At 36.4% G+C, this 25,963-nt stretch overlaps 1 protein-coding gene across 1 annotated transcript in view; it reads left to right on the plus strand.

The window, feature by feature from the left end:
* GABRA2 (gamma-aminobutyric acid type A receptor subunit alpha2) overlaps positions 1–22,743 on the plus strand; it is a 64,489-nt gene extending 41,746 nt beyond the window's left edge. Inside the window, exons 6-9 of the mRNA XM_059844895.1 lie at positions 2,342–2,485; positions 3,284–3,436; positions 11,403–11,605; positions 15,655–22,743. Coding sequence (XP_059700878.1) covers positions 2,342–2,485; positions 3,284–3,436; positions 11,403–11,605; positions 15,655–15,963 — 809 coding nt within the window. The 3' untranslated portion in view covers positions 15,964–22,743. The remainder of the gene's footprint in view (positions 1–2,341; positions 2,486–3,283; positions 3,437–11,402; positions 11,606–15,654) is intronic.
* The last annotated feature ends 3,220 nt before the right edge of the window (positions 22,744–25,963 follow it).

The raw sequence follows: 25,963 nt of genomic DNA on the forward strand, positions 1-25,963 counted from the left end.
TACAGCCATTCTTCTTCGTCATTATATATACTTCCTGGATTTTTCACACAAAAAGCTTTATTTTTTTTTTTCCTTTGGCTGCAGCCTACATTCTCTGCTGGGCCCAGGAAAGGAAATTGGTTTTTTTTTTTTGTTTTTGAGGAAACAGTTAAAGCCTATAAATTCTGGCTGACTTTACAATACTTGTAGCAACCACAGAATACAAAACACTAAGGACCTCATTAACCATATGATGCTTGTCATAGCACTGTGCTACTGTGCTCACTCTCTCTCCATCTTGCCTCAATATCCCTTTTCCTTGGAGTTTGTAGCAAATTAAACAAAGCCCATGCTTCTGATGATGTTTCCACATTTGAAGGAAATCTTAGCTATGGAGATAAAAGATTATTAGAATGAATACTATTTGCATCATGGAGCCTTCACCTGCCCCCTCAATATTATATTTGTAGTACATAATGCAGCCTAAATAACTAACACCAGAGATGTTAGCCAAAATCGGCTACTGACTAATAATGTTTACATATATGTGCCCAGCAAGGCATGTTGGATTTATAAGGTGTTGCAGGAAAAAAAAGACTCTTATGTAGCCTCAAAACAATTTGAAAACTCTTGTAATAATGGAACTGATACTCAGTCCAAAAGACTACTTTCTTCAGGAGCAGTTTTAGGTTGGAAACCCTTATTACTAGGTGTATTAGACTTTGTGTGAATCACTTCCTTTTTTTGTCTTTTTTTTCCATCTTGGTTGATTGTTTTTCTTACCAGCTTGCTCTTTTTTTCTCTGCCTATGATTTTCAAATAATCAGAGAAATTCTAAATGTGAGCAATGTGATTTTAAAAAGTGTATTTCATTTCCCTCAAGTCACCCGTGCCTGTTGGCACATTCAGGGGACTCTTATTTCTGTTCATTTTGAATGGCTTCACACACATTTTATTTCTTTACCTAGGACTCAATTCTAGACAACTATGCATTTTTCAGCTTTTATTCTGGGATAGAATCTGAATGGTGAATAGTGGTGAAAATAAGCAGGAATCCTGAGGATTTTGGTTTAACAAATTTGCCAGTGGTATATATTTGTCACAGCTCTTCATATGCTGCTAATCTTACATTGCTAGGAGGGTCATCAGCATGTATGAATGTCTCTTTTTATGCATAACAGACAAGCCAAACTGAATGTATGGGAGAAGCTGCTGCTTAATAGATTGCTTTTCTTTATTCTTTTCAAAAAGTCTAGCTGACGGTGAAGAGAATGGAGACAAATCAACAATTTGCCATACTGCTGGTTTGCATTAAAGCAGAGATATTTTTGTGTAAAGCTGGAAGGCTACATGGGAAGTGTTAAAAATCTCTACTTGCTACCCACCTGCCAGATTTTGTTAGTCATGCAATTTATGGCTAGTTGCATGAAGAAGTTACTTTCTGAGCCTCTAGAGATTTCTCTAGTGAAAATGTTTGCAGACCAGCAGTAATGATGCTTTACTTTTTAATTGCACTGCAATTATGGTGTAGGATATAAAATGTACTTGTCTCAGTCAATCAAAATGAACACCCAACTTCTTCCATCAGTGGTTTACCTTTTTCTTTTATATTCCATTTTTTAATAACATATTAGACTGGAAAACCTTTCAGAACATACTTTTTTTTTTTCTTATCTACTGGAGAGGCTTTAGTGCTGCTTAAAATACAGTGTAGATTTGCTTTCATGCTAGTTTATTTTGAGAGACCAGGCTAAATGTATGTTTGATCATGAATGTACTGAGAGAGCAGCCTGTTTAATGTTGGTGTGTCCCCCAAAATAATGGACACTAGTGAGATTTGAGGGTAGGCAGAACAAGATGCCAGGGTGTTTTCACTGCTGGCTTGCCATATTTAACTCTGGATTTCAACTAATAATAAAATTATTGTGATACATCCCCGAAGTTGAGCATGGAGACAATGGAAGGTCAGAACTATACAGGAATGCATTTTAAAAATTTTTGTGTGTCCTAAATGTTGCAAATTGTTCTTCTTTTCATCTGCCTTATCACAAATTGTAGGATACATATAATATCTAATCTCTGACAAGTCTTTTAACAGTGTAGTAGAGATGTTGTTTGTAGTTTATTAGAAAGTAATTGTGGTTAATAAGATCACAAGTGAGTGCCCTGTTCCATGCTGCAATAAGCACTTACTTTACAGTAAAGCTATTTTACACAACCAAAGATATTTTTTACCACATAATTTTAAATTCTTTGGGGTGAGTTTTATTTGAAAAATAAGTAGTTCTTGTAATTCTGTGAGTTTTGATGGATGCTGTGTAATTTAAATTGTTGATGAAATATTTTATCTTGTTTCTCACAGATGCATACACAACTTCAGAAGTGACATACATTTGGACTTATAATGCATCAGATTCAGTGCAAGTGGCACCAGATGGCTCAAGACTGAATCAGTATGATCTTTTAGGCCAAACAATTGGAAAAGAGACAGTTAAGTCAAGTACAGGTTAGTAAAAGATATTTTGAAATATTTTGGAGAAAAAGGCAGTTACCGGCTGTGGAAACCATATTCCAGGTGGTGTGAAAGGCTTCTGAAATAGAATGTTGCAAAATGTGATCTATTAGGCATGTACTGAACAAGTAACACAAGTAACAACATTTCACTGATTTTTTCAAATTATAATTAACTGGTGATAGCAGAGGTGAATTTGCCCTTAGTAACTGTTTTTTAAAATGCTATCTGGAGCTTCATGTTTAATCCTAACATTTGTGACCCAGGGTTGGGATATTTGTTAAATTTCATATTGTAAATGACATAGATTTTGTCTATTAAATGGCAAAGCAGACAGGTTTCAACCATGCTTCCCTTCCATCAGGTTTTTAACATTAAACACTGGACTATTCTGCTAGACTCTCTGTTTTCCTGCATGTGCCAGGCTGTGATGGACCCCCATGACTGCTTTCTAACTGTGATTAAATTCTCAGAGAGCTGTTGTGTGAATGCAGAGAGTTGCTTATAAGCAGAAGATTTCAAGGCTGAAGTACTTCTCAGTGCATGCAAGAGTTCTTGGAAGTTCCTTAACACTGAACTCTCATGGAACACAGTGGGAATAAGAAGGATCTGTACTCAAAATCTTTCTTATACTCTATAGGATGCTTTTGATTACAAAATACCTTTGGTACAATATAACCCTAGATCATTTGTTTCACATATATGTAGCAAATGTTCTCTTATCAAAGAAATGGACTTTCTGAAGATGATAACCTTTTGTTTCATTGTATTTTGTTTGTTTGTGGCACCTAGGTGAATATACAGTAATGACGGCTCATTTTCACTTGAAGAGAAAAATTGGTTATTTTGTCATTCAGACTTACCTCCCCTGTATCATGACTGTCATTCTGTCTCAAGTGTCATTCTGGCTGAACAGAGAATCTGTACCTGCCAGGACAGTCTTTGGTGAGTATACTGAGTGGCATTAACTCTGTTTGTAGTAGCTGAAGATGCTAGAAAATACTCCTTAAGTAAAGGGCTTTTTCATTCAAGTTAAAGTGTTTGCAGAATATAGTATGATTTTTAGTCCAAAAAGCTTTCAACTGCAGCTTACACATCTCCTGAGAATCTCAAAGGTCTTGGAAAGTAGTACATGCAAGCAAACTGTCCTCATATTCTTGACTCTTAAGAGGAAAAGAAAATTCACAGAATAGAAAAAGATGGTAATGTTTCTATTTAAAAAGTAAATTTAGTAAACTTAGACGATTTTATGAAATATTTTACTTACCTTGGTATTATCCAAGTATTCTGGTACTTGGATAAACAAATTTCTAAATTTATTTGTAAATTAGGCAAATTAAATTTGAATTTGTTGAATTATTTGTGTTAAAATTTTAAGCTGAAGTTCTTTTAAAGAAGCCCTATTCTGGGGGTTTGGGCAACACTTTTTCACAAATTCAAATTGGAGATTACTGTGAGGCAGGTTCAGCAGAGCAATAAAATTATGTTCCTCAAAGTAACAAATGTCTTTCTTATTTGCAAAGCAAAATTCATTTAGTTTGCTTGCTTTTAAAGAAAAAGAATAAAATTATTGTCTGTGTGGAATCAGCCATCAAAAATGCTGCATAAAATTGTATGCTTAGTCATCAGTAAGCACCGTGTACTCTTCAAAAAATAGGCTAAACTCAAATGCATGTTAAATATGATGCACAACAAAGCATTTACTGTCTCTCCTGGTAGAGAACACACCACACAAAGCACTGTGAAAATTGCAGGTTTGAATATGAGCCTTACAGAAGTCAGATGAAATGGGTCAGTGCTTTCAGTGGGACCAGAATTCTACCATGGTTTTCCAGGCAGCTATCAGGCAGATTCTTTGTCTTTCTTCAAAATCTTCTGTGAATTTATCCATTTTTGATTATGAAAATGTACACTCCTGTTTTCTACCTCGCAAGTACACTGTCAAATCCTTCTATATCTCTGTCTTTGCCCTTTTCTGGATCCACTCCAACACATATAGGACAGTGTCACTGGTTTCTCCAAAAAAAGTCTCACATCTGCTCTTCCTGAAATGCACTTTCTGTTACTGTGTCACTGTTAACAAGGCACTCCATCCATAACAAGGACCTGGGATAACTTTCCTGAAATGTGTCCTTTCCTGCATACCTGTTCTTTGTTCTTGATTTATTTTCTGTTTAATTTATTTATTTTTTAGAAGTAAGTAGTATCTGCATGGCACCCTGCTGCTTTGCTCTCCTGGGGTTTAGTATAACATGAATAATGAAGTGTCCTGTTTCAGGATGTCTTGAGGGAAGTGCATAGGAGGGCCACAGGAACAGAATCACACCACTCAGTGACACCAAATCTGAAATCTCTTTACTAAAAACGATGGGTTTATTGCAGACTTAGAGGTTTTATGCAAGTATTTTATTCCTGCCACACAGACATGCACCCTGTATGCCAGTAACAGCTCTGTCCCCTCCAGGAACCCTTAACCTAGGGAAACAAGACACATCCAGGCTCTGCCTTTTGGAGAAACAGCCCTAGCATGCAGCACTTGCTCCTCAGGCTTAGCCTTTTCCATTGGGTTGGGTTGGATTTTCCCTGAGGAGCTATTTCATAACATTCCTTTACACTCTAGATGAGATTGTCAGCAGAAGCTGCCAATGGGCTCTCTAAGTACACAGCCTCAAGTGGATCTCCCAGGCTTTCTCCATAGCTGCTGGCAGCAGTTGTTACTGGGATTTCTGATACCCTCTGGTCTCTTTCCTGAATGTGTTACAAAAACGTGCAGTTAGTCAGAGTCTCATAACAAAGTTCCTCTGATGCTCTTTAGTGGTTTTTGAGAGTACTGAAATATTCTTGTCAGCTGGAGCTGGGCTGATACACTCAAGGTTTCATCTGGGTGATACTTTGGAGTAGACTCTATCCAGGGACGAAAGAAGCTCCTACTACAGTTACATTAATGAAACTAGCTACATTCAGCAGAGAATATAAAAATTGTAGGGGGTATTCCTTTGCACTTCTAGTGATCATAGTTCATTTTTAGTTTTTGCATGGAGTAGTCACTTGTTAGATACCCATCTTTGCACTGTATATTAAATATATCAATTTAAAAATATAATTAAACAGAAGTTATGGGTTTGACAAAGTGTTTTTGAAAATCAATAAGAAATTTATTTCAATGACCTTGAGAGCCAAGGACCAACTACTGGGATATTGTTCCTTTCAATGAAACATGACTTCAAGTTATTCAAAACACCACTTAGCATGCATTATTTCATGGGTGAAAGAAGTTACTTTTCTTTTCCCTTTTTATTCTCTTGCAATGTGGTTTCAAGTTCTAGGCTAACATTAGGGGGGTTGGTATAATGAGACTGATTTTATAGTTGAGCTCTTTAATCCCTTTTCTTTATGGCATCTATTTAATATTACTATTTTGCTTCAACTTTGCTTTAAATTATTGGAAAAAGAAAGTTTTGTGATCGTTGATTAAACAAGTCTTGAATGTGTTTTCTCTAGAAGATAAATCTGATTGCATTCTTAATGAAAGAAAATAAGACTGGTTCATAATGCCTTCATTTAGTGCAAGATTAAAATCTGTCTCATTTAGTAATGTGTTTATTGTTATGCATTTAGTGTCAACAATATTAGCAAAACTAATCTTGTGCAGCTTATTGGATTCTTGCTTCGTTTTTAACAGGTCATAGCACTTATAAGTATCACATGTGTTTGAATAGCAGCATTAGATGCAGGTGACAGAAAATCAGAAATTAGTTTTCATAGTGCTACAGTTATCTATGCTTTGACTCACATGGAGTATCAATGAGAATGATAAAATAAATGTAGTTAGGTATATAATCTTTTTTAACTGAAGCAGGAAAGAACAAAAATTAGTCTTATTATTTATTATATTTAAATTCACATAGCTATGTCCTTTTGTCAGTTCACTGTGATAATTTTAGTGTTACTCTGAGCTCCTGTGTCTGTTTTTACTTGTTCTTGATGTGTGTCCTTTCCATGGGGTGCAGTCCTTTAGGAGCAGAGTGCTCCAGCATGGGTCCCCTGTGGAGCCACAGGTCCTGCTGGAAGCCTGCTCCAGCACAGGTTTTCCATAGTGCCACAGCCTCCTCCAGGCTTTCAGCTGTTCTTTTGTGGGGGCCTCTGTGGGCTGGAGGTCAATCTCTGTTCCACTGTGGACCTCTCTGTGGGCTGCAGGGGCACAGCTGCTCCCCCATGGCTTTTACCACAGGCTGCAGGGGGATCTCAATCTCATCTCTGGTGCCTGGAGCACCTCCTCCCTCTCCCTCTCCAGTGACCTGGGTGCCTGCAGAGGTGTTTCTGTCTCATGTTCTCACTTGTCTTCTCTGCCTGCAGCTGCTCCTGCTCAATATAATTTTTTCTCCATCCTAAATGTGTCATCCCAGAGGCACTGCCAGTGTTGCCCTTGGGCTTGGCCTTGGCCAGTAGTGATGGGTCCCTCTTGGAGCTGGCTGCCTTTAGATCTCTCAGGCATGGGGGAAGCTCCTGGAACTTCTCACAGAAGCCACCTCTGCAGCCCCCACTACCAAAACTTTGCCATGCAAACCCAAAGCAACTTTTTAATTGTGACTCTGCAGAAAGAGGAACCGAAGGAAAGTTCTGATTTGTTCTCTGGTTATTTTTATATTGGAATTGAATAATAGAGACCCATCCTTTTGAGCAATTCTATAAATACAAAGTACATTTGCCCATTTAATTGAAAAAAATCTCAATTGTCTCTATTCTTCTCTCCTTCCACATGCTGCAGATTATCTTTTGTGCCTTTAGAGATATCCCACCACTCACATATTTCTGTATATAATTTCTTAATTGGGAATTTCTGTTAAATGTGGATATATTAATAGAGTGATAGGCAGTGGGTAGTGGAAAACTAGCCCTGAGTTAGAGACTGAGCTGCCTGCAAACAAACCAATATGCATCCTCAGCTTAGTTATGTATGAAAACACTAGTTCACATTCCAGGAGTGGCATAATTGCATGCAACTTTTCCTGGAGTTGGGGTAAATAGCATTTGCCATTTGGCTTTGGGAATAAACTTGTCTGTTGCTCAATGGGAAGTTGTGTTCCATTGCTCAGTATTGACACAGTGAAGCAGCATGGTACCGACTTCACCATATGGATTTGTAGCTTACCCAACTGATTCAATTCAACTGTTCTGGAAATAGATTTTTGTCATGGTTCTTGTCTCCCAAGCTATTTAAAAAGGCTGGTTGGTGTTGTTATTTTAGTGAAAAGGGTAGACAGAGTGCTTGAGCTATTTTCTATAATCTTTCTCTCAATGGTGGTTCAGATTTACCTGCTGGTGTTCAAGGAAAATCACAGTACCCCCTTTTTGTATTGCATTCCCTGCTAACACATATACATTAAGTAAATAAAAGGAAACAACATCACGTGTAGTGAAATGTTATGGTGCAATGCTTTAATGTCATGCTACATACAGAATTTTTAAACTTTTGTTTACACTTCTATTTGGTCCTGGAGTGATAAAATGAATTGTAATCTGTATCTCTGAAATGGTCAGCAATCGTTTCTTTCAGCTGTTACTTGTATTTATTAATCTCTTTGGGTTTTGGACCAGGTTGGGATATTTAATTACCAAAACTTGGTAATTGCTGTTAAAAAAATAGAGCAATTAAATTAATTTCCTAAATTTAAAAAAAAGTGATTTATAAATCTTTTTGTGATATGTTCTTCAACCGTTATGCGTAACTAATAAATGTGGGCATAAAGTAGTCAGCTTGACAGATTTTAACTTTAATAGTTATGTGTAACTCCTCCAGTTTCCACTCTCTGTTTCTAGTTAGACATTTCTAGTTTTTCAGATTACCTCTTCTACTGTTATGAGCATAACAGACCCGCAATTTTCCAGAGATACAAGTTTAGTGCTGGTGAAAAGTGTTGAATTTGCAGCTCTGGAGATGGATTTTCTCTCTCCAGCAAGCAAATGCTGTTTCAAAAGCAGCACCATAAAAAAAAAAAAAAAAAAAAAAAAAAAAAAAAATCCCAGGCAATCAAATAGCTCCAGTCTTGGCTGTAATGGATAAACCTGTAGTGATAGAAGATATTTAGCTTTGTAGGCATGCACTGCTGAGAACAAACATGTAAGGATGTTTACTGTTAAGTAAAATATGTTTGGTCTTCTTTGGAGAAATAAGGTGGTTGGACAGTTTATTTTTTATATCTTTTTCAAAGAGGAACTGATGACTGCTCATGGTCCCTTGCAAAATAATATGTGACGGTTTCTTCTGGCATCAGTTCAGTTGCCACATCTGCTGGGTGCTGAGCTATAGAAGAGAGTTCTTGCCCTGTATGTAAACTTTTCTGCATCATAGTGAGATATCATGCAGTCTTTACATAGCCTTTTAAATGTTTTTTTGACCACTTCATTGTAGGGGCTGCAATTTACTCACTGTTTTTTATACCAATTTTAGTTAAATAGTGTTGTGAATTAAATGAGAAAAGAGGAACAGTTTTTTTCTGATCAGTGTATGGCTTCTGTGAGGTTTTAAGTTAAATCTTTATGAAATAAATGAGTTTTGTTTTTTCAAGTTGACCAGGTTCTTCCACATTAATAACTTTTCAGTCCTCTCAGGTTTAGCAGTGGCAAGGAGGCAGGTTATTTCCATTCAGTCCTTTTTCATAAAGAAGACTTGATAAAACTGATTTTTCAAATTAACTATAATGTGCAAAATCATCTGTCTTTTCTCTGAAGAATAATAGCAATCTAAAAGGACTAGAGAATCCTAAACTGACAGATATTACAGATGAAATTTTCTGTCCAATTTTTTCCCATTCAGTTCAGGTTAAATGACTGTGGTAGCTTGAACATCACTGAATTTGTAGAGTGAAGGAATAAATGAAAGTATGTTGGCAATGGTCTGACAGTTCTCTTCTTGATTAGCATTTGGGTCACAAAGTGTGCAACTTGCTGAACTTTTTAGAGAAATTGTCAAGTGGTAGCATGTGGTAACAAGACATAAATTCACAATGTTTTAACTGGGACTAGGAAAGGTCAGCAGTAAATCTTAAATCAGATTTCTGAAGAAGTCACTGTGGTTTCCAGCAGATTAACTTACTCTATAAAGTGGGATTTAAACTGAGCAATACCTGAGCAACTGTATATATTTATATGTGGATAAGGTCACCTTACATCTGAGAAACATTCACTTTACTGATACCTCTGTATAATTATAGTGATTTATCTGCAGCTCAGGACCAGTTTACATGTGATAATTTTAAATGTAAGATAGGCTGTCTTTTCCCTGAGGCTGAAAATAATTAAGCCATATGCATCAGGAGAGACTAAGTTCTTTACAAAATACATTTTGTCTACAGATTTTCATACTGTCCCGTATGATAGCTGCTTCCTTTTCCTTGTATAGCCTAGGAGATGCCAACAGTGTCATGGCTGATTCCAGGCCATCCACTTCTTTAATTTATGGAGGCTGAAAAGCAGCAATTAGAGATTTATGTTTGCTAAGGTGTCTCCTGTGTGACTCAGCAGGATGCTTCTGTGAGTTGTTTTCCCTGCTGCACAGACGTTTGAAAGCACTGAGGCTGAGTCCACTTAGCTTTGCTCTGTCGCCCTTTGTGGCACCTTCAGAGATGGAGAAGCTTTACTGGAGGGATGAAAATTGTGGGTTCTGAGGAAGTCTCAATAGATGCAAATGCTGCCTCTCTTCTCTTTCCCACAGTGGTTAAAATTGCTTCTTCTCTTGTAGCAGAAGGAAAATCAGAGCTATGTTGATCCTCCAGAACCCAGGTGACAGATTGCTGACAGCAGAAGATCTGGCTTAGGGAGAGTGACTTTACTTTCTCTTGGGAAGCCTCCTACACCATTTTTATGAGTGTGTATTTGTTGAAGCTGTGATGTGCTGTTACTAATATTTCTGCCATGGCATCTCCTTTGCCTGTCACAGTGAAGTGTAGGTTTGCTGATCTGTGCTGAGCATATCACTTTGTGTTGCCTCTAATTCTGCAGACGCACTTAATGGCGTGCCACAAAGGAATAGTTTAGTTTGTCTACGTGTGATTCAGCCTGAGGTGGGAGAACTGATTTACTCAAGGAATGGAGACTGTATTTATGGCTGTGGATTTCTGCTTGCTAAATCTGACTCAGACAAAAGTTCTTCTCCTCCTTTCCTCCCATGTATCTTCTTCCTGATTCTTTTTGGGAGGGATTTTTTTTTTTTTTGAACCAGGTCCTTGTTATGTAAAAAGCACTGCAAAGTTCTTTTAGTAACTGCCACAGTGAATGCACAGCCTTCCTGTATCACCAGCTCTTGTTTTCTGACACATAATACAGTTACAATCATCTGTCATTTCAAATCAATGCTGTCCTAGAATGCAGTCCATGTTACCTGAATGTACTTACCCTGTTTATGTCTTTTGAGTATGTCACTGAATGGTTAGTAAGACAGCAACTGTAAAGAACAAAAAATTCTCATTAAAAAAGCGTATTTGTAGAGTAATTTCAGTAAATATGTGTGCCAAACCTGCAGCCATTGCAGAGAAGCCAGCTACCAAACATTAACCTGCTAATCATTATTACTCTAATGTTGCTAAAAATTATGAATCTGTGAAGAAATTATTAATTTTGTTCCTTACAATAACCTATCCTGCTCTGACAAGTTAAGAAAAATTATTTTCTGTAAGTAAAATCATCAGCTCATCTAAAAAGGAAAGTTTAGACAAGAAATTGAACTGACTTTACTTCAAAGGAAAATCCAGATATAACATTTAATACGATTGTAGCAATGTTAGTCACCAGCTTAGGAAAAAAAAAATTCATTGTGTTTCAAAAGCATACCCCGATATTGTTTGGTTTATTTTTGCTAACATTCAAAATCCAAGTGAAATAGTTGATGTTCTGTTTTTGTGTCCCCTTGCAGGAGTAACAACTGTGTTGACAATGACAACACTGAGCATCAGTGCTCGAAATTCACTCCCCAAAGTAGCATATGCAACAGCTATGGATTGGTTTATTGCTGTTTGTTATGCATTTGTATTCTCTGCATTAATTGAATTTGCAACTGTAAATTATTTCACAAAACGAGGATGGGCCTGGGATGGAAAAAGTGTAGTGAATGATAAGGTAAGTCCTAAGGAAATTGTCCTATTTCTAGTCAATTACCTAAACCAGTTCTAGTATATTTCAGTGATATTTTGCTATATAAAAAAAAAAAAAAGCTTTAAATCAAAAGAATGTACATGTATTTTTTGTCCTGAACAGGAATATTTCTGCCCTTATGCTAATCTCATTTGGTCTCACTAATCTAGATTTGGTTCTCAAGAACAGTATTTTTTTTAGTTTGGGAACTGTCTGTCTTGTTTTTTGACTCCTCAGATACAACTGTTTATCTGGTGGTTCATAAAATTTAATCCAGATTATATTGGTGGATCATTTTTTGTATTTTTTAATTCAGTTGAGTTGGGAACAAACAAACCCCCCAGAAATATGTAATGTATGTTAATTTTCATGGTATGTAAGGTGTAGAAAAGCAAATTAATGTCCATATATGTAAGTACTATGAATAACAAAATCTAGAACTTCTGAACATTTCCAGTATTCTGACAGTTATTGCTAATGATAGCTAGACATTAATTTTAAAACCACTTTAGATAGCAGATGTACAAAATTCTTCACCTAGGATGTGTTGATGCTTTGAGTACACAGAAACACAGCCATGCCTTAATTTTCTGGTCTTTATAATGGTGTAGCCATGATGGAATGATAAAGTTTTGACCTGATAGAATTTCTCATTTCACAAATGAGAAATTGACATATCTAAATTTGTGTATTTGCAGTTTAGAATTGTAATAACACAGAACAATTATTAAAGCTCACTCTTTGAGCTTTAATAATTTGACTGATTAATATATTTTATCCTTTTTTCCTATCTGAGTTCTTGATTTTACCAATGAAAACAGATTTCTTCTGAAAAATACACAGATTTCTGTGATCCTTCTTAAAATAGGATAGAATTTTATTTGCTTCCTAAATGATTATAGTAAATGTGAAGCAGCTTTCATTAATTGATTTGTCATCATTTTGAATGCATAAAGAAGCATGCATGAAGAAGCAGTTCATAAAGAAGCAAAATGTTCAGTTAATAGTAAAGGAGAATTAGAAGAAATGTTCATTCTTCATAATTCCCTGTGACTTCTGGAAGGGCATGAGCTATCCATTACTTCAGGTTCTGTTACCTCCAGCTAGAGGTAAATCAGGGCAAGTTTATCAGCATGTCATGAGTGAAGCTTTTCAGATTGGCACATTGCTCTGTATGCCAGGTATTGCCATTATTACAATAATGTCAATTATAATTGTAGTAATGGAGGGAGCTCTTATAAACTCTCTAATCATCCTCTGGTTATTTCTTTAAAGTACAACAGTGTTGTCTCATGGTTTTAGGAGTGGCAACTGTTTAAAAGCTAGGCAGTATTCCTTCCCTAGGAGTGACAATAGCATCCATTTCATTGTAAGATTTATATACCATCCACTTGTCCAGTTCTCTTCTTTCTTCAAACGACTTAACAAAAAGATAAGCTTTTAACATAGTCATAGTTTCTCATACAAAAATATGGTTCAGCTTTATCATGCAGGTTTCATTAATGGTATTGCAGATACCTTTTAAAAACACACTGTGTCTGAAAGGAAGGACTTATGGATGAATTAAAGTGTTCCTCTCATAATTTGATTTGGTAATTTGCTCTCTTTTTTTATCTGAAGGCATCTGTACACCTAAAGCCAGGCTTACTCTTCACTAATTGAAATGAGATATGTTTCTTCAGTGACAGTCGTCTGTGTTCACATTATATGGAAATTCTTGTCTAAGTGCTGTTGACAGGGAGTTTGCCTCACAGGAAGGCGGGTGCAGGAAAAAGCTACATTTATTTTATCAACTCTTTTTCACACTCCAGTCCATAAGGAACAATGCTGAATTCCCAACTGATTCCCAGATTCTCTTTTCATGTGACACCACCTCCTAAGACAAGGTATTTTAGGCACAACATCCAACCATGAATATCTTAGCTGGATTTTTAGATGGCCCAGATAAATATCAAATTGGATGTAATTTAAAACCAAAATTGCAAATGGAATAGATGCCTCCCAGTGGAAGTAAAAAATTGAAATGCACCTATATGAGAAATATAACGAGAATTCCTTACTCAAGTCACTTCCATATGATTAAAAATCGAAACAAACCAATACAGAAAGAAGTTAGCTATTTTTTCATCTGCTTAATTCTGTATTTTGTGAAAGAGATGGACTAAATCTAATATTTATTTGCTTGTCTCTAAATTACATACATATATTTTAAATTACAATATATTATTGTATTGTTTTATATAAAAATGATATATGTTATATTTTTATATATATGTAAATAATATATATCGCTTCCTGAGAAACTGCCTTCCATTCTTTCTTGTAGGTTATTAGAAATTCCTTAGTCTGAGATTGCTGCAAAGTATTGGATCAATTTACAGCATTACGGTCTTATTGCAGAGCTAGTCTGTGAACCTATGTATTGGTCTAAAACCCCAAGCCTGTATTCATTCCCCATACCTCCTTGTGCCCATGTACACATGGACTCTCCAGTCAACTGCCCCTGGTTGAACTTTAGCCCTTTGAAAGCATACACAGTCCCACAACAACACAGAACTGGTGAAGTTGGAATTGACCTCTGGATATCATTAAATTTAAATTTATCTCCCATAGTGCAGGCAGGGTCAGCTTGGGATGGTTGCTCAGGGTCATTGTCCAGATATTTTTTTAATATGTTTGAAGATGAAGATTCCACAACCTCTCTAGGTAACCTATGCCAGTGCTAGATCATGCTCATAATAAAAATGGGAGGTTTTTTAATACTTAAGTGGAATATTCTGTATTTCATTTCATGCTCATTGCTTCTTGTCCTTCAACTGTATTTCAATGGGGAAAGTCTAATCTTTATTCTCAGATACTTACACACATTGACAAAACTCCCCCTGAGCCTTCTCTTTTCCAGGCTGAACAGCCCCAGCTCTTTTGGCCTTTTGTATTTCAGATGCTTCAGGCTTTAAATCATCTCTATGCTCCTTCACTAGACTAGTTTCGTTATGTCCATGTCTCTCTTGAGCTGGGAAGCACAGAACTGGATCCAGCACTCCAGATGTGCCTCACCAGAGCTGAGTCAAGGGGAATGATCACTTCCCTTGGCTGGCTGGCAGAACTCTGTGATGCAGCCCAGGGGGGTGCTGGCCTTCGTTTCTGTGAGGGCTCACTGCTGGCTTGTCTTCAACTTGGTGGCCACCCGGACCCCCCAGGCATTTTCTACAAAGCTTCTTTCTAACCCATTAGCCTCAACATGCACTGGTGCATAGCTTATTCCTCCTCAGGTGCAGGACTTAAATTGCCCTTTTCTGAGCTTCATTAAATTAATTCCATCCCAATATCCTTATCTTCTGCTGGTTTTTAGGTTCTTAGTCCTGTTTTCATCATTGTCATGCATTTTTTTTAACCAATAGTTTATGAAAACCAGAAATAGTTCTAGGGCTAAATCTCAGCTCAGTTCTAAAACTATCAGTCTGGATTCCTTCTTTCACTTAATTGCAATCTCTTCCTGACCTCTCTAGATGTGTGTCTGTGTATATATATATGTAAACTAATTTCTCCAGAGTCTCTAAAAAATGTATACCATTATCTGAAATTCATGTATTGATTAGTGGTATGTTATGACATGCCCAAATAATAGTCATACTAGTTTAATGTGAGAAAGGTGGCCTAATTTTAATTTTGCTACCATAACAGGTAATCTTCACAGAAAATGTTGTAAAGAGCTTGCAATTCTGTTGTAAGGAGACAGATGCAAAGCCACTACAGAAAGGCCAACTCTTCTCCAGTTATGCTTGCAATCACAATAACAGGGACTTCCTCACATAACTTCAGTAGGGCATTTGATGGTGCAAGAGCAATCTTATGTCACTTCAACCTTTTTTTTTTTTGATAGACTGGAAATGTCTTTCTTTATATCTGAATTTATTGGCATGGTATTTATTTTAATATGGTCACTTGTTTCTTTTACTTTTGACATTATGTTTTATAAAGTCTGTTCTGGCAAATACACATGAAATATTTAACTCCCTGCTGTCTTCCAATAGAAAAAAGAAAAAGCATCTGTCATTAAGAAAAACAATGCCTATGCAGTGGCTGTTGCCAACTATGCTCCAAATATTACCAAGGACTCAGTGCTACCAACCATCTCCAAGAGTGCTACAACTGCAGAACCCAACAAGGCAAAACCAGAAGCGAAGCCACAAGAAGCAAAGAAGACATTCAACAGTGTTAGCAAAATTGACAGAATGTCTAGAATAGTGTTTCCAGTCTTATTTGGTACTTTTAATTTAGTGTATTGGGCTACATATTTAAACAGGGAGCCTGTCTTACTTGGCTTTGCACCATCAACCTAAAAGCTGACTTGCACTGAGGACTTCAAGCATCATTCTAATCAGATAGGTTGTTCGCTATGTACAGTCCGACTAATAACTGCTAATCTGTGAACCATTCTGTACATGTGTATATAAATGTCTTGTCTGTGTGTCTCCAAAGGAGGGACACAGCATTAATTCATGGGTCTGTAAACAGATAGCACCCATGGCAAATACAGCCAGCTCTTTAAAAGTTAAACCCAGGGGACTTCTGTTAAACTAGGATTCAAATATACAGAATTATATTCTCTCCGTACAATGAGATGAAGATGTGATCCTACATAATTATTTAGGAGCAGTATTTTTTTAATTTAAAGTTAAAATATTTTTCTATAAAGTAACTAATTCTACTTTAGTGAAAGAAACTGTCATTTAAAAAAGTGATTTTTTTAAAAAGGTGTAATTGTTTCATACAATAGCAGTACCCATGTACATAACAGAGTATGGAGGTCGTACAGTTCTGCTCTTCACAAACATTCTGGATACAAGTTAGATTGAGGAGGTAGCAAACACTACTGTATGGCAAAAGCCACAAGTTTCTTACTTCTGTCCTCTTTGAAGTTGTTAATAAATTCATCTAATTGATTTCAGGGAAAAGGGTAAATCAAATTCAATATCAACCAAGTTCTGCTAGTGAGATACTTATTTTTTTCACTGTTTTATTTATTTGATATTACTAAGCTGGCTTGTCTTCTTGGTTCAGCAAAGCTGGATTTTTTAAATTATTTTTTTATTTTGTTCTTAAGTGAATTATTTTCAGGTTTATAGAATCACTCAGAAATTTTTCAGGTATAAGTTTATCAGTAATATAATAAACTTTTTTCCTTTGCTTAATGTTTTCCTCAATCCTGCCATTACAAAATTTACCTGTATTTGTCCCAGGAAGCACTGTTTTCAAGGGAAACAAGAACCATGATTTAAGTTCAGGAATATGTCCATATAATAAAATTTACTGCTGCTTTTGTAAATTGCAACTTTACATTTCGCTGACATAACTTTACAACAACTTTGTATACTAGAAATGATTTTGCTAAGATTTGAATGTTATTTTTTTAATAAAAGGTCATGCATCATCAGTAGGCATCAACTGTATTTCATATACACAAATATAAGAAAATTGGATCTGCCATTGGCAATTTTATAAGAACATTTAATACTATCAGTAAAATTGTTTTTCTTCTGAGCCTTTGCAAAGATTCTTTATGCCCCTAAAGGCCTGGTAAATCATAGCATAAATAAAAATTGTGTACTGTATTTAGATTTTAGTATACTTGGCCAATCAAAAATATTTTGATTCACACATACATTAGCAGTTATTAGTTGACCTTTAAAAAAGATACACCTTTATGATGATGTCTTCTAGTAGAGACATATGTAGTCGTATAGTGTCATTTATTGCAGTTTTGTACAGTAACTTGAGTATAGTGCATAAAATAGATATGTTCAGAGTTTAAAAAAAGTTGTACAAATATTTCTAAAATCAAATAAAAGAGTATCTTAAGACATGGAAGTGTGTTAAAACAACAAAGAGAAACACCGCTTTCTTTTGCTGTTTTACTTTTTTGCTTTTTCTTTGCTTTTGATGTGATTCTGTTTTGTACTTTGTGTGACAGTATAGATGCCAAGGTCACAAATGCATATTATAAATAGAATTAATAGTTAAGACAGAGTTGACATCAGTAAAATAAAGACATTTGGTAGGTTATAAAAGAAGGGGAGAAGCATGGACAAGGTGTGTATCCCTTGAATTCCCTCTAATTAAACTGTCAGACTAAACCTTTCTCATCAACAGTAGCTTAAAAATGAGCACTTTACTCAGAACATTAAAATAAAAATATCCTTATTTTCATATATATTTATATGTAAATGTAGATCTTCCATGTAACATGGAGATGTGTGCAATAGTGTGATTATGAACAAAAGGCTAGAAGGCAAGCAATAAAAAAGGGTTTTTTCATGGTATAAGCATACATTTTTAAAATATTTCATTTGTAAATTAAAAATTTTCCCTTAAACATCACGTTGTCCAGGTATGAATAAATATTATAAATATGTACATATGTACAAATAATTGTAAATATTAGGACTGTAGAAAAATCCCTTCACTTTTAGCTCTGTTTTTGGCAAAGGGCTCTGACTGTATAGTTTAATGGAGGCCCCTGCTAAAATGCTCCTGAACTTGAATAGCTCAATTATATTTTCTGTGGCTGAGGTCTCCTTCCTGTGACCTAGTGAGTTCTTACCTTCTGTTCTCATTGGCACGATCTAGGGACTCTCCAAACCTCACGAGACTGGGATGTGAGAAACAGAGGTTTGTATGTTACCCTTGGCTACATCCCAGGTACTCAAACCCTTCACAGTGTAGAAACTGTTGTGTATTTCTCCATGCACGACACTGTATAGTCAGAAGTCTCCCCATGCCAAATATGAGTGTGCTCAGTCATGTTGAATTACCTGATAAGGAAGGATCGTGAATTCTTATGCAAGAATGGGACCTCCTCAAAGGCTTTTAATGGTAAAGTCTTCTCCAGCAAGACTTCTCTGGAAAATACCACCTGGGTAACTCAGAGCTGCATGCAAAAAGCCCATCTTCAGTTTGCACAAGAAGCCCAATGCTGTCTCATGCTAGTCAGCCCTGCTGCTAACAATTTCATTAGGTACTACTATTTTTTCATTCACTGACCCTTTTCTGTACACTTGCTTGAGTCAGTAGAAAAAACAGGTGTTTATCACATGGTAAGGTTACATTTATTGCCTGCTTGTATAGAAAAGTAGGCATACTATATAAACTCAGTGGAAAAAATCCCAAACATTTTAAATACATACATGCAGTTATTGTGGGCATCAGCAAGGCTTTTAAATGGGCACGCTCCAGACAATTTAGTAAATTGGTCAACATTAAAGCAATCTCCTCCTATGGGAAGAAGGAATATGCTTTACTGTTTCACTGCTGAAACATTTACAGTGGCCCAACTGAGTACACATAAGTTGCAAATTTGTAAGACTACCAATGGATAAGGGAATATAGATGTAAAGATTTAAGTGAATAGGAGAATTGTGCAAGGAATAGCAGAATACAAGAGTTAAGCCTTTCTTTGCTTTAGAAGGAATCTGTGCCATTTCATTTACTATAGAATCTGTGTTTGGAATTTTAAAGCTAATGTCACAAATCTATGTGCCAAATATGTAGAGGTTTCCTATAATTTGAGTAAATCTTGCAGGTCTGAAATACTTAAAGTGGGGACTATGAGTGAGAAAATGCAAGTCACTTCTCTTGCAAGGACTTGCACATGGAATCTGACAGTGAATTTTTTGGTTGACACATTAATCTAACCTACTTCTATTATTCTTGGGTCAGTGTGTCATATTTTATGATTTAAGAAATTAATAAAATAAATAAAAAGATAAAACACTGTGGTAAAGCTAGATTGGAGTTACAGTAATTCTAAATGAGGTTTATGAAGTAGGCTTCCAGTGTAGTACTGGGGCACATACTTCTGAATGCATGTGTCAGTTAATTTAACAGTAATTTATAAATCAGCATGAAAAGTAGAGATCTGCGCAGTTTATCAGCCAGAGTTGTCTGCTGGAGACTTCATGACAGAAGAGTAGAAAATTGTCAATTATGCTGTGGCCAATTAAATTACCTCCACCTGTCATATGTGAGCTAATTCAACTTGTAACTGCTGCGTTGTTGAGCATCTTTTAAAAAAATATTATGGTAGGCGTTCTGAGATATGAGTTTTAGTTTGGCAGACCACTCATACCACTGAACTTTATTCTAAATTAAGGAGCTAATTTGCCCATGAAGTCACAAGAAAGAGCATCTAGAGACTGAACAAGAGCCCTACTGAATCACCTTCGCTTCCCAGTGGTTACAGATAACATACAGGGTGATGAGATTTTTCAAAAGAGACCAAAGACTGTCTGCATGAAATCAACCAGAAGCAGCAGGGAGGAGGTAGGGATGTATGGGGGAGGAAAGGAGAAGAGAGAGCACACAAATGGCTTTGTTACCATGGCAGTGGAATGTGAGATAACTGAGGAGGAAGTCGCTGAGGGAGGTAATGTGTATTTTTGTTTCAGCTTCAGTTCTGAGCCTTCACTGCCACATGTGAGTTGTGGACAGTAACTTCTAGAGCACATAAAATGGAAATACTTGTATAATTCTACTCAACTTGAGGGACACGAGTCGTGCCTTTGAAAGCGAGAGGCCTCTAGTGACTGCTTTGTGAAAACAGACCATGCAATACTGTGTGTCTCCTGCAGGTTGGAACATCTTGGGTGGAAGGAGAAAAGAACCTTCAGAAATTAAGTAGAATTTTGCTAATTCTACACTATTTTTTCTTAAAAAGCATGGCTTTCACTTAAGCACAGAGAGTCAGCACTCATCCTCCATACCTCTCATTCCTTTTCTGAAAGCTTAGTAGTGCATAGGTTTTGCCTTGGCCTTCACAAAACAGATGAAGTCTATGCTGCTGAACGTTACCACTCCTAACAAATCTGCATGAAAGATTATTTCAGTGTGGATATGAAGCTATCATCTGTGCCCGAATATGTGCAGACACATAATGCTAAAATTTATAAAGCCATGCAATGAGTTTTAAAGTAGAGGAAGAAAACATTTTAAAATAAACCAAGTAAGTTAAATGGCTTAATTTAAAAAACACAGTTTGGCAAGTGTAGAAATGTCTAAACATACCTAAATAGACTCTGAATGTGGTATAATTTCATGTCACATATAAAGTTTTTGTCTTACACAAATGCTAAAATAATTATGTGAATTTGTGGAAAAGTCAGATCACTCTTCAGCCTTGAGTAAAGTGAATGGTTCTTAATAAAGCAGTTGTAGGATTTCTTCCATCTCATCCCAGCACTGGTGAATGTCCTGCTAGAATGCTTTTAGTGCACAATATAAATTCAAGTTAAATCCCTTTAATATATCTTTTTTTTTTTTTTTAAGTCAAGGAAACCTCCACCTCATTTCTGTAGATGACCCAAACTCCCTAAAAATAAAAGTTTTAATTATTTTCTAAATCCTGTTATTAATTACAGCCATCTGAGACTCAGTGAGGGACTTTAGGTCTTTAGTAGTGGAAGTTAAAGGATCAAAACTTTGTTACAATGCCTGGCATATGTTAATTGCATAAAATGTTTCCTTTCTCTCTACTTTAAACTACTCAATTTTCTAGATTCAAATATTTCTAGGTGAATTTTTTAACTCATGTTTTTGGAGTCTGTGATTATATCTTACTGGAAGAGGATAAATTTTGAGGGCTTGACATCTCTGATGGAGATCAGGGCAAAATTTGCACTGAATTTAAAATAAAACTAATTTACATCCTCATCATATTTATCTCTACCAGTGAAGTCAGTAAGGACTTTTCCAGAAGAGGAGTACACCTAACTACACCTGGGCTCTCCTTTGGATATGGGTTGTCAGTTCTCTAATCCATGAAAATAAGCCCTTAAAAGAAGTGTCAACCATACTGGAATACAGAGCTTTGTCTGGTTTTTCCTTGATATTTATTAATACTCTTTAAGAATCTTGTGAAAGTGCTGTAAGTTAGGATGAGGTGATAACACTAACAAAAAAGAATTTGGAGGATATTTTAAAATATGCAAGATAATGTATACTCTTCCTCTAATGTTGGAGTCTACATGAATATATATGATTATATTTTTATTGTTGGATAATTTAAAAGATCTATTTTGCTTTCAAATTATTTACATAATGTGAATACTTTACTTGATAAGGTGTTCTGGAGTGTGTCCTTATGCATTCAAGGTTTTTAACAATTGAAATGAGTGCTTTCATTCATCTGATATTAAAAGGGGTGAGCTTCAACAGGTTGAAGTGTTATATTTGCTTTCCTATACTTTATCCATCAAACTGCTGTTGAGGATGGATGGAAGTAGCGAATGGAACAAGATATTACTTTGATCAACTGCTTTTGGTATTCTTTATTAGATGCTCATTTTGGCTGAATTTATCAGTTTATAGGCTACTGTAGCTTAGCAATAGCACGGAATGCAATGTAGTACTTTACATCTGTTAGAATACATATGCACCGTATCTATAAACTGTTAAAATATCAGTTCCTAAACTGCACCCCTCCACCCTCTCCCCTCCAAATAGTCACTTTATTAGGAAACATTTGAAGGCACTTTAATTTTCATGGAAGTGATTACACTAAATGTCGTTATACTTGATGAAAAAAAATAGTAAAAACAAAGTGGTCTCTGATTCATACATAGTTTGCAATTTCTCAGCTGGGCTGGAGTCAGAAAATATTTATGCATTGTATGACACATCTTCTTTAGTGAGTCACTTAGGTGTGAAAATGTATAGGACTTGGAAAATAGGCACTCCCAGTATAATAAAAAGAAATTAGGGAATGGGAAGAATGAAACCAATAATTTTGAAATTAAACACCAATCAAATATGCACAATAAGAAACTGCATGATAAATGTAAGTATACTTAACCTTGAACATCAATGTCATATAAAATATTCTGGGTGACAGTTTACTTATTTAGTAGGTTTCATAGTTATAAATAATTAAAGAAGATTATAATATTCTGTAATTTGTGACCTTGTTTTAACTGGGAAAATCGTTACTTTTCTAAAATATAAAAGAAATAACTGGATTTATGTTTGAATGTGTCACTGCTTGCTGTTGAAGAATATTTATTAACCACATGCAAAATATTGCTTAACATTATCTTTTTGTACTTCTTATTAAAGTTAATTTAAATATAGCACATTTTGTATTTTTGTTTTTAATGATTTGACAGCACAAATATTTAATTCCCTTCATGTCTTCTCTCTTAGGAACTGTGTGTGGGTTTTTCATTTTCTTGTTTTTAAACAACCCATTACAGCCTCTACAAAGGTTCTTTTTTATTAAAGACAGTATTTCCCAAAGGAAACAAACAATATATTGAAAAGAAAATATTCCTCAGCTTGGTGAGAGTTTAACAGATTTCTTATTTATATAATGAGAATACCCTCATGTATTCATATTACAAATGGCAATGTTTCACATTTTTCTGAAGGTTATAAAACATGTTGCTGCTGGGTATACACTAACAACTGAATGATGTGGAGCATAAGAAACCTCCTACCAGACAGCTTAATTCATCAGTGGGAGTATATGGGGTAACAAAGCTTACTTAGAAACAAACAGAAGACTCTACTGTTAGTAAGGTGTGGGTTTGGATTTGGGTTTTTTGTTTTTTTTTTGTTTTTTTTTTTGGTTTTTTTTTTTTTTGCTTTAAAATGAGCATTCCGATTCCAAGTCTTTCTGGATTTGGTTTGGTTTTTGTTTTTTTTTTTTTGCTTTAAAATGAGCATTCCAATTCCAAGTCTTTCAGTAGAAAACCTGTAGATTTTTCTGGGATGATCCTTTCTATTCCTGTAAAGTCACATATTCTCACAAAAAACACATAAATGTTCTTCATGCATGATGAAGAACATGATATCCTTCTGTCCAAATTGGAGAGACATGGATTTGAGACGTGGACTATATGATGGATAAGGAATCAGGTGGATGGACACAGAGAGGTGTGGCAAATGGCTCAATGTCCAGGTGGAGGCCAGTGACAAGAGGTGTCCCTCAGGGCACTGTTTTGGGATTGATGCTTTTCAATATCTTTATCAAGAACACAGTCAATGAGATCCATGCACTGTCAGCAAGTTTACCAACTTGACACAAAGCTGAGCAGTGCAGGTGACACAGTAGAAGTAAGGGATGGCATTCAGGGGGACCTGGACACACTTGGGAAGTGGGACCATGGGAACCTCATGAGGTTCAGTGAGTCCAGCTGCAATGTGCTGCACCTGCATTGGGGCAGTCCCAGACATGAGCCCAGACTGAGAGAAGATGTCATTGAGAAGACTTCTGCAGAGAAGGGCTTGGGAGTTCTCACAGATGAAAATACGACCATGACCCATCAGTGTGCACTCACAGCCCAAAAGGCCAATGGCATCCTGGGCTGCATCACAAGCAGCTCGATGGAGGTGATCTTCCCCCTCTGCTCTGCCCTGGTGAGACCCCACCTGGAGTACTGTGCTCAGGTCTGGGGTCCTCTGTAGGGGGATAGAATATAAGGAAATAAAGATAGTGTAGAAAGTAGTCTTACCCCTAAGGAGTTGCAGCTGGGCCAATTATCAAAGATCAGGAAGATGCCTGACTTTAACAGGCCACAGCTGTAACCAAGAGTGCTATAAAAGAGTGGGTTGGCCAGTTGAGAAGGGAACTGGAGTCAGTTTGCTACTTTGTGAGGAAGAGTCAGTGCTATGAGGAGCTGCCCGTGAGAAACACCAAGAAGGTGTGAAACTTTTGCTATAAAGAGACAACAGTATGGAACCCCTGCAATAAGATGACAACAGTCCTCAGCACAGGAAAGACACAGATGTGTTACAGCAGGTCCAGAGAAGGCTGTAAACATGCTTAGAGCGCTGGGACACAGCCTGTGAAGACAGGCTGAGAGAGCTGGGTTGTTCAGCCTGGAGAAGGGAAGGCTATGGGGGGATCTCATTGTGGCCTTCCAGTACTTAAAGGGGCTTACTTAAAAAAAGGGAGGAGGGACTTTTTACAAAGGTAGATAGTGATAGGAGGGGGGAATGATGGTTTTAAACTAAAAGGCAAGAGATTTAAATTAGATATTAGGAAGGAGTTTTTTACTCTGAGGGTGGTCAGGAACTGGCACAAGTTGCCCAGAGAAGCTGTGGATTCCCCCACCCTGGAAGTATTCAAAGCCAGACTAGATGGGACTTTGGGTAACCTGGTCTAGTGGCAGGTGTCCTTGCCTGAAGCAATTTATGGAGTGCTGAGGGATTAACTGCAATGCAGGAAATAGTCCAAAATATTGTATGCTTTTTTCAGAAAACAATACAAAAATCAGAGTGTAATGAATAAGGATTTAGTTTCAAAAATGTGTTTTATGTATAGATAAGAAGCAAACAGGGGCCTGAGTAATATTTGCAGAGCTGACAAATCATATGGGAGAAAAGAACCATTTAAGAAAATACAGCATGGAAAACATTTTGAACATTTTGTCCTGTGCATTTTGGTGGATAGGAGTCAGAGTAAAAGTGAAAGATGAATATTCATAACATTTTAAATATTGAAAAGCAGCTCTGCTTTCATGTTCTCTGCAGATCTTTTGAGACCCTGCTATAACTTATTAAAGAGGAAGGAATTTAATGTCTTTTCAACTTTCCAAAGATTAGCATCACTTTTTTCTAATGCTGGACATGAGTGACAAATACAAAGCATGTGACAGTTTTATGAAGATTACTGGTTTTTGTAGAGCAACATACTTAACTCCTGCACTCCTCTCCCTCCCCACCCCCCCCCAAAATCAATTGTTAATGTTGGAGCTAGTAAGAACCAGCAGTTAAAATTGCCCTCAAGTTGTGGATTGACATAGAATCTTATATCTTTCTGATGGAACACATTTTCCTTCAAAACACCTTTCTGTTATTCTTTTCTACCACAGCCACCTTACACTAAACAGGTTAGTGCTCTCAGAAATGACAGTGATGGGAGTTTAGAGTCAACTGTGCTTCAAGTTTCATTGGAGGTAGAATTCTGCTGGTTTTACTTAACTATACAACTGTAGGTTGTATACAGTGGTAAGTGTTTCTATTTTTAATAGAAGCATTCTGACAGCATTAATACCCTAAAACAAGTGTCCAGCAATGAGCCAGTGATCAGGTGATACTGGGAATATCAAAGACTAGATCCATCTCGTGACTCTGCCAGCTACCAATGATAACTTCACACTAAGACACAGTATTCAAAAAAAAAAGAGTTGAGAAAACTCAGGGAAACACATGAGGCTCTTGAAGTGCATTGATAACAACTTCCTGGCTGAGGTGATGGAGGAGTCAAGGAGCTCATGCAGCTCTGGTGCAGTTCATACTTACAAAAGGAATGGACAGGATCGTGATGTGCAAGCCTTGGGTGACCAT

The sequence above is a fragment of the Haemorhous mexicanus genome, chromosome 4, assembly GCF_027477595.1.
Source record: "Haemorhous mexicanus isolate bHaeMex1 chromosome 4, bHaeMex1.pri, whole genome shotgun sequence".
NCBI lineage: Eukaryota > Metazoa > Chordata > Aves > Passeriformes > Fringillidae > Haemorhous > Haemorhous mexicanus.